Genomic DNA, 9,855 nt, shown 5'->3' on the forward strand with positions numbered 1-9,855 from the left:
TTCAAGATTGAAGATTGAAGTTGAGAGACATGATTTTGCTATAATGGATTTTATGCTATGTCACCAAATTCACTTTCTTCCTGTTGTTGCTTCTTTATGACATAGGCACACATGCCATTCATTCAGACTCTACATAACAATTTAAGCAGCGTCATCATAATTTATACATTACTATTTAAATATAAGTCTATCTTGCATTCAGATGTCATAGACTTAAATAATCGAAAAATTAAATATTATATTTGTTAAACTTACGGTATATTTATTTTGAGACAAAATGACGATATGGAATAAATTAATTTTAAATTTTACAGTAGATTTGAATCGATTTTAATTTTTGTTATTGTTGACTTTTTCAAAAAGAAAATTTTGAGATGCATAATTTTTAAAATGTGTGAGCAGAGCATGCATGTCACAAAATTAAAATTATATTTTCTATTTTTATATTTTAAAAATTTAAATTATTTACTATCATAACAAATAAAAAATAATCAATAAGGTTAAGTAATTTTTAAAATTAAATAAAGATTAAATTTTAATTTATTCTAATTAAAAATTATTGAGAAAATTACTTTTTAGTCCCTGAAGTTTAACATAATTAACACTTCTGTCCCTCTATTTTGGCGACCCAACACTTAAATCCCTCACTTTCTCTTCCGTCCAAATTCGTAGTCCTTCCGTCCATTTAAACCGTTTGGTCAAAGAGTCAAATGTAAGATGTGATAATTTTTTTCAAAAATACCCTTTTTTCAATGTGAAATTTCAGAAGAAGAAGAAGAAGAAGAAAAAGAAGAAGAAAAAGAAGAAGAAGAAGCTGCAGAAAGAGTAGGAAGAAGAAGAAGAAGAAGAAGAAGAGGGTTAATTTTGTCAATTCACGTGTCCCAAACGGCTATTTTGGATGGAAGGACTACGAATTTGGACAGAAAAAAAAGTAAGGGACTTAAGTGTTGGGTCGCCAAAATAGAAGAACAGAAGTGTTAATTACGTTAAACCTCAGGGACTAAAAAGTAATTTTCCTAAAATTATTTTTAAATACTATTTCAGCATTACTAATGTTGGAAATAAAAGTCTTTTTTTAAATGAAGTGAAAATAAATGATTATTTTTTATCACAAAATTTTAGTTGAAAAATACACCAAATTATAGAATAATTTTTTAATTATTTGATAAATTCTTTTTAGTAATATATAAAATTTTGAAAGTATAATATTATTGTAATTATTATATTGTTACATTTTTATGAAAAAATTGAAGAAAATAATTAATAATTATCTAAAAATAAGAATTTAATCAAAATTTTAATAGGCACACAGCTAAATAATATTTCAATACAAAATCAAATTATATTTAGGATAATCAATTAAAATTTGACGTCATTAATAAACCCTTATAATATAATTTCAAAATTTAAATATAAAAATGTCTTCCTTTTCTGCACTTTTAAAATTTTATTGATGTCCTTATATATAAATTTTATTAATATATTTTATTTTTAAATTAAAGTTAAATAATGAAAAATAAATTATATGTTTAAAAAATATTTTTTATCTGTAAAAAAATATTTTATGCAGAAATTTGTTATAATTTTGATTGGATTATGTGAATATTTTTAAAAAATTATGATCATTAATAAAAAAAATATTAAGTGAAAGAATAATTCCACAATTCAAAATATATAATTAATGATTTACATTACTTGGAAGGAGGGGAGTAAAATAAATTTTTTTAAATATAATTTTATAAAGTAAGGTTTTTCAAAATTTGTGAAAATTAATAATTTTTTATTATTTTAGATAAAAAACATATTTTTAAAATATTTGAAAATTTTTAAAAAATATATTTTCAGATCTCCAAAAATCTCAATTTAAAATATTATATCCGTTCAAACACATATTTAAATATTTAAATCTTTCGTTATTTTAAAAATGTCTAGAAATTCCATTTAAATTTTTATAATAAGAAAAAAAAAATTTTAGACGGACCGGATCGGGCCGGTTTATGTACTAAGGTTTCAAAAAAAGGTTGGTTCCATTTTCCTAAGCTTTCTTTATGGGCTTGTCTTTTAGTTGGGTTGGGCTTAATTTAAAGGAATAATTAGCTAATTAAAAAATATGATTAAAGTGTATGAATGCATGGAATGGGATTTCCTTCGTCATATGTTAAAATGTTTTGGTTTTCATCCGAAATGGATCGGTTGGATTCTACCATGTGTAACTATGATGTCCTACTCTATTTAGATTAACGGCCATGGTTCTGGTTTTATTGTACCTTCTAGAGGGTTGAGACAAGGGGATTCACTCTTCCCCTATCTCTTTCTTTTTTGAATTGAAGGGCTGTCCTTTGCCATTAGGAGATCAAGTTTATGAGACTTGGTAGTTTCCAAGCATGGTCCTTCGATGTCTTACTTGTTGTTTGTCGATAACTCAATCTTTTTCTCTAATGCCTCTTTGGAAGAAGCTATGATAATTAAGCAAACCCTCGAGCAATATCCAAATGCAAGCGAGTAATCAGTTAACCTTAATAAGTCCGCTCTTATCTTTAGCCCCAACACTCTTATGAATATTAAGCAGTAGGTAGCTTCTATCTTGTCTACTACTAACATCGATTCTCATAACTGGTTCCTTGGTTTGCCTTTTGATATCTCTCGATCTAAGAAGCAAACTTTTAATTTCCTAATGGAAAGGATGGATGGTAAACTTTCAAGATGGAAGCAAAAGCTCTTATCAAAGAGAGAAAAAGCAATTCTTATCAAAGTCGTCTATTCTGCTATCCCAGTTTATGTTATGGCGTGTTTCCACTTTCCTTCTTTTATTTGTCAAGAAATGAATAGTCGAATGTCTAATTTTTTCTGGGGACAATTGAAGGAAGAGAGGAGAATCCACTACTCCTGGTCCCATATGTGTGAATCAAAATTGAATGGAGGGCTTGGTTTTAGAGATATGAAATACTTTAACAGAGCATTACTAACTAAACAAGGATGGCGTCTTATTTCTGAGCCTTAGTCGCTATTAGCAAAGGTCTTCAAAGGGAAATATTTTCCTTGCTCATCCTTCTTACATGCTTCTCAAGGTAGTCAATCTTCATGGGTTTGCAAAGTCTTTTCTGGGGTAGGGAGTTGTTGTCTTTTGGTTTACATTGGCATGTGGATGATGGTTCTTCTATTTTTTGTAAGGAGGATATTTGAGTACTGAGTCTTTTCCCCGGTCACCTCGACCTATCCAAGGTCATAATTTTGGGATTTACACACTTCGAGAAAAAACTTTGATCACCAAGATATTCAGCATATTTTGTCCATCCTTGTTAGCATGTTTTTAATGGAGGATTTTTTGGCTTAACATTGGGACAAGAGCGGGCACTGTTCAGTAAAAACAGGATATCATCTGGCATGCTCTCTCCTTAAGCGAAATAATGCTCCTCGGCATAGCAATATGAGCCCAAACTCTCAAATGGTAGATATATGTTTTTGGAAGAATCTCTAGAAGATGGAGTTGCCAAGTAAAATTAAAATATTTTTGTGAAATTTATTTTTAGAGAGACTTCCATGCAACTTGCTGATTCATAGACGGCTACCCGACAAGTCACCTGAATGTATTTTCTGTGGAGCAAATAAATCACTCTTTCATCTATTTTTTGAATGTCATCATGCGGTTGCTAACTTTTCGCCTGCGATCCTCTCTTTTACCTTCTCAGCATATGAAGGATTGCTGATTTGCTCTTCAGAAACAATTAATTAAGTAATCACATTGAAGGATACCAGCTCTTAACTTGGGGTGTTTTTATGTTCTAGCATATTTGGAAGGATAGTAACTCTTAGATTTTTCGTAACTTTTAGTCTCATTTTAATTGTTGCTATCAAACATCATGAAGAATTTTTAGAGGCTACTAGTATTGTCTCCTTGACCGATCCACCGCTTTCCACGTCCTCTTGAAATTGGGCTCCTCTTCCTTACCCCATACTTAAACTCAATGACGATATTGCGATTTAGGCCTGAATAATAAGGGTGCTTCTGCGGTGTTAATGAGAAATCATCTCGAATATTTGTTGGATCGGTGAGAAAATTGAAAGAAATATTTTTTAATATATACTTAACACGATGAGTGTCGAATAAATATTTCTTTTTATTTTCTATTTTCTTAATATATACTTAACACTATGAGTCTCGAATTTATTTTTTTTTATTTTAATAATATGTCAACAAATTATTTCTTTTTATTTTCTTAATTATTATTTATTTAAAAAATATTAAATTTTATTATATATTAAAAAATATTTACAAAAACTTAAACATTACATAAAATTAATACTATATAGTTTATTTATTATTATATTATAAAAATAAAATAATAAAACATTATTACAGATGAAAAATTTTCAATAATAAATTTATTATATTTATAAAAAATTATTTTTTTTATTTTCTTAATTACTATTTATTTTAAAAATTTTTAATTTTATTATATATTAAACAATATTTACAATAACTTAAATACAAAATTAAATTATTATATTTATAACAAAAATTATTGTAACTAAAATATTAACTCATTAAAAAAATTAACTTTTTAATTTATTAAATTTAACTATTTTTAAATTTCTAATATTTATATAACAACTTATATTAACAATATTTTTTCCTTTTATTTTTTGCTTTTATTTCTAATAATAATTTCTAATAATTATATAACAACTTCTATTTTTTTATTAAAATTTAATATTTCATTTTTTACTTTTATTTTTTATATATTAAGTGAGAAAATTACATATGCATATTAAAAAAAAAGTTTAAAGAAAAACTTGATGGAAGGAGATTATTTGCGCTGGAGATGAAGACTTCCGGCAAATTGTGGAGAGAGAGAAGAGAAGGAACGAAAGAAGCTGCGTAGAGGAGAAGGAGAATAAAAAATTTTGAAGGGGGAAAGAGAAGAAGAAGATGGAGACTTTGGTTTAAGCCAAAGTCTCCTCCGTACGGGGCTGTGCATTGCCCCGTACATGCAAAGCCGCGTGGCTCTGCATGTGAAGAAAAGAATTTGGTATTATCAATGCCGAACTTTTTTCGCCGTCAATGCTTCGTCAGGAATTTCTGACGAAACATTGAATTCTGCATGTTCGGCACGCTGCAGCCATGCGAGCAGATTACTCTGCTCCCGTGGCACGGTTCCGCTTGTTCGGCATCCATAGTGCCGAACAAGCTGCGCGAACCAATGTTCGCCACCATTAGTGACGAACACAAAGGAGTTCGACACTCATAGTGTTCGAACTTCTTTGACTGCCGAACACGCTCCATTGATACACAGAATCCGAAAATATTTTCGGATCCTGCATGATTTTAAAAATATTTTTCAATTTTTGCATAATTTAAAAAATTGCTCTATTTCTGACCCTTTAATCCTAAAAGTTTTAACTATCAGAAAAGTCGTCTTTTACAATTTGTTGAAGAGGACTCTTCTATGGTAATTGATGCTTGCCTATTAAAAACATTATCATGGACAATGGTGTTGTGGCTAATCTCTCTCAAGGCATTTCCTTCTATTTTATTAAAAGAGAAGCTAATGATTTAGCTCATTTTCTTTAAAAAGAATTTTAAATGATGTTAATTTCAGATGTAATATTACATTCCAAAATAACTTTGTAATTGGTTTTTGCACGTTGATGGCTTCAATACAAATTTTTGATAATATATATATATATATACACTATGGATGAATTTAAATATTTCAGCTAAAATAGAATGGAATAAAATTTTAATAGTGAGGAGGGAAAAAGATTTCACAGATCTTAGAGTTGATGTTACGTGAAAATAAAGGCCAAAGGAGCAAAAACAGCCAAATTTGTTCGGCAGCGAGGCCTCTTGCAGAACAGAGATGCAAACCAGAAAAAACGACACCGTTAGAATTCGGATACCCATAAAAAAAAAATAAATTAAATAAATAAAGGAATTTCTCCTGCTACAGACCCTGCAGGCTGCAGACAGCAGGCAGCTATTCTCCCTCTAGACAAAGGCAAAGTCAGAGACCCTTCTCCTTTCCATTGTTGCGTAGCTGTTGTCTGCAGATACCCATTTTCAAATCTCTATCTCTTCTTCTATAATCACTTTCACGGCTCTTCTTTTCTTGTTTCTCATTAGAAATAACAGTTTCTCTTAATTCTCTGTTTGTTCTTTTCTTTGTTTGTTTGTTTGAATTGTTGTTGCAGAGTGAAAATGGCGGTCAGTTCTCGACCAAGAAACGCAGAGTTGCTTCAGGTTCCCAGGAAGTTTAAGGACAGAGATGCTACTCCTGAAAGAACCAAACTCTGGATTGAACCTAAACCCAAAAACGCTACTGAAAGAAAAGTTCCTGTTGTTTATTATCTTTCTAGAAATGGCCAGCTTGAGCATCCCCATTTCATGGAGGTCCCTCTCTCTTCCACCAAGGGTCTCTATCTCAGAGGTATCATACATTTTGAGCTTTCTTTTTGCTCGAGAAAAATGCTTTAACCTATGTTTGTTTGCCGAGAAAATATTCTTCTACTAAGATTTCCATTTCTTTTTTAATAGTAATATTCTATTGTTCTCATTCTCTCAGATGTCATCAACCGCTTGAACATTCTTCGAGGTAAAACCATGGCTAGTCTCTACTCCTGGTCGTCTAAACGGTAAGGATATATATATATATATATATATTCAACCTCAAACGTTTGATCTGATTACTGTTTCATTTTCACCTCTGATGATAATCCAGTATCATCTTTGATTAACAGGAGCTACAATCACGGCTTTGTTTGGCACGACTTAACCGAAAACGATTTCATATATCCAGTCCACGGCCACGAGTATGTTCTCAAAGGATCGGAGCTTCTTGATCCTTCTATAAACCCTAACAAAACCCTCCTCCTAGAAGCAACATTGTCTTCCAGATCACTGAAACCGCCAGAGATTCACAAGTTATCGTCCAATGAGGACTCCGATTTTCCAGTGATCACGCGGCGCAGAAACCAATCCTGGAGCTCCATCGATCTCAATGAGCGTAAGGTTTATAGAACTGAGCCATTCTCCAATTCGACTCGGAAACTCGCCGCTGAGGCATCGACTCAGACTGATGACAAGAAGAGAAGGAGAAGGCCAGCAAGGCAAGAAGATGAAATTGGAGAAATGCAAGAAGAGAAAAGCCCAGGACCGGAGGTGAACCGTGAAGAAATTGAGATCTCACCTCCACCGTCAGATTCTAGCCCCGAGACATTAGAGTCATTGATGAAGGCTGATGGGCCATTGATATTAGGCACCGGAAGCGGAAATGAGGAAAGTTTGAATCGGACGGTGGATAACTGTGGGCGGATGAAAGCGCCGACAGTACTGATGCAGCTGATTTCGTGCGGTTCAATCTCATTTAGGGACTGTGGAGCCATTGCGGTGAAGGAGCGGGAGTTTTCGTTGATCGGACATTTCAAAGGGAGGTTGCCACGTGGAGGAGGGAACACGGAGACGGAGGGGACAACAAAGAATTTAATGAATTCTGGAGGGGTAAGATTGGAAGACAAGGAGTATTTAAGTGGGAGCTTGATGGATACCAAGAAAGACGAGGTCCCCGCTTTGAAGAGGTCCAACTCCTACCATGCAGAAAGGTAAGCCAATGATTTTTTCTTTACCCATTTTTGTATTAAAAAATAGAATTAGTATAATTAAATGATATATGTAATTTGAAAAAATTACATAATTAATATATAATTTTATAAAAAATCTATTAATTAATATTTTTATATTAAAAATATTTTATAAATTTTTATAATTTTTATAATATTTAACAATTAAAATTAATAAAATATTTAATTAGTAAACTTTTTAAAATTTAAAAAAATATTTTAATATATTTTTTTAAATCAAGAAATTCACGGACTAGATCAAGTATAACTTTTTTAATAATAATAATACATCCTCCATACATTAATTATATTGTTTGAAATTGTAACGGAGCAATTTCAATATAGGAGCAATTGTAACGGAGTATCTACATGATTTATTATAGGCTATTATTTGCAAAATGCAGCAGCATCCTCTCCATCAATTGCAGCCAAACTGCGATCAGTTGTAATTGAGCAACTATTGATTTGAAATCTCATCATTGCTTCGTTCTGGTTTCTTGCCTCATCATTCCTGGGATTCCGTGTCAGAATTACACTGATCCTTTGTTAGCTTTTTTGGCTTGATTTGAATGCATGAACATCCAGCTAGCACATAAACCATACATATTTTTGTCTTTTTTGAACTGCCATAAGCCATATAGCTATTCACTTGGCCGCACACCGATAATAATCTCAAAACTGGTTGTACGTAATGTGTGTCATTCTGTCTGTCCAGACTCCAATCACTTTCCTGTGCAACTTGTTCACTTTTTTTTTTTTTCCTTTTTGTTTTCCCATTAGATTCTTACTGTCCAAACTAATAGTGCCTCATTATTTAGTTGCAAGCACTTATCTATAGCTTGATGTATCTCCAATCATTAATAATTAATATTTTAATAAAAATTATGGTAGATTGTGCATAAAATACATTATGGTACCTTTTTTATTAATAGGGTGTTTGTATAACCAGATGTAGGTAAAAGTTTTACTTTCTTGGGTTATCTTTACTCTGCCGATTTAGGATTCAGAATAGAATTCTTCCAGTATGGGGACCAGAGACAGTGGAATCAACTAAATTAGTACTAATGCTGTGAAGCCTGACACACAAGAGGTTTAACTCATGTGCAGGGACAAAATATTAACCGACTTAAATGAGTTTGCTATCCACTAGATTAATTCATAATTATTTGCAGTACTTATTGATTTGGCTTGATTGATTTTGATCATTTGGTGGGTTAATGAACAGGAGGTCGCAGTCATTGCAATTGGGTGGAAAGGAGGAAGAGGGAGCACACACCAAGTGCATACCAAGGAAGCCAAAAGCAATGCCAACCAAGAAAGCAAGCAACAATAGCTTCGCTGGTGACACTAATATTAGTAGGAGCAAAAGATTCGAGATCCAAATGGAAAACGAGACGAAATGAGAACAAGAAACACCAAAATTTTGAACATGTAGCTGGTGGTGTGCAACCCAAAACTAAGAGCACAAGTAAAAAACAGCACGATAAAAAGAAAGAGAGGAATAGGCTTAATTCTGAGGAGGTGGATTGCAAATCACGCCACGGTGGTCGAACTTACATAGCTGAATAAAATGAGTGAGAATTTGGAAATCCTATAAAAGGAAATTCTCCTCTTAGTGTGTAAATGTTGAGTTGAATTTGGAGATTTAGGGCTTAGTGTCAATGCTACATGTGGCTTAATTTGGGTGATTAGGTGCTAAATCCTACTAGCTGTTCAGAAGATTTATTTAAACATAGGATAGTTTTGACTCTAAGAACATGGGAAACAGAATTTTGTCGTTGGTAATGTCGTTTGCCTTTAGAGTTGATGGTCTCTAAGTAGCCATGTGAGCTAGGTAATTATTTTGGTTTTCCATTTGAAATGTTGTTTGTCTAAATAATATAAAAATCTAAATATATTTAAAGCCAATATATTAAAATTTAGACAGATCAATATACATGGTCAGCCATGAAAAGGAAAATAGAAATATATATATATATATATATATATATATAGTTAATCTGAGCCTTGAACTTGTACTGAAACGTATAAGATCACAGCTTTTTCAATATCAATGGAAAAAAATATGTAAATTAAATTTATTAGACATGTCTTATAACTTCCTTGATCCAGCCCAAAACGGCCCACCGTTTAACAGACGTTCACATTAGCTTATAGCTTTAGCTCAGTAGTTTAGGGCCTTGTTTGAGAGGCTTTAGTTGTTGATTGATGCTCTTCGATGGTCCTCCGTCGCTTCTG

At 31.9% G+C, this 9,855-nt stretch overlaps 1 protein-coding gene across 1 annotated transcript; it reads left to right on the forward strand.

The window, feature by feature from the left end:
* Positions 1–5,962: 5,962 nt before the first annotated feature.
* On the forward strand, positions 5,963–9,547 carry LOC110613357 (protein SOSEKI 5). Its single transcript, XM_021754436.2, has 4 exons — positions 5,963–6,428; positions 6,564–6,633; positions 6,739–7,599; positions 8,843–9,547. Exons 1-4 carry the CDS (start codon positions 6,200–6,202, stop codon positions 9,018–9,020), a joined length of 1,338 nt encoding a protein of 445 aa, XP_021610128.1. The 5' UTR covers positions 5,963–6,199; the 3' UTR covers positions 9,021–9,547.
* Positions 9,548–9,855: the final 308 nt, after the last annotated feature.

Source organism: Manihot esculenta, chromosome 4, assembly GCF_001659605.2.
Source record: "Manihot esculenta cultivar AM560-2 chromosome 4, M.esculenta_v8, whole genome shotgun sequence".
Taxonomy (NCBI): Eukaryota; Viridiplantae; Streptophyta; class Magnoliopsida; order Malpighiales; family Euphorbiaceae; genus Manihot; species Manihot esculenta.

What these genes read in the sequence shown, in the direction of transcription:
- LOC110613357 (XM_021754436.2), top strand. Translation starts at nt 6,200, where the DNA reads ATGGCGGTCAGTTCTCGACCAAGAAACGCAGAGTTGCTTCAGGTTCCC. An exon ending in TACTCCTGGTCGTCTAAACG is followed by an intron (nt 6,634 to 6,738) that starts GTAAGGATATAT and finishes TTTGATTAACAG; the next exon opens with GAGCTACAATCACGGCTTTG. An exon ending in AACTCCTACCATGCAGAAAG is followed by an intron (nt 7,600 to 8,842) that starts GTAAGCCAATGA and finishes GTTAATGAACAG; the next exon opens with GAGGTCGCAGTCATTGCAAT.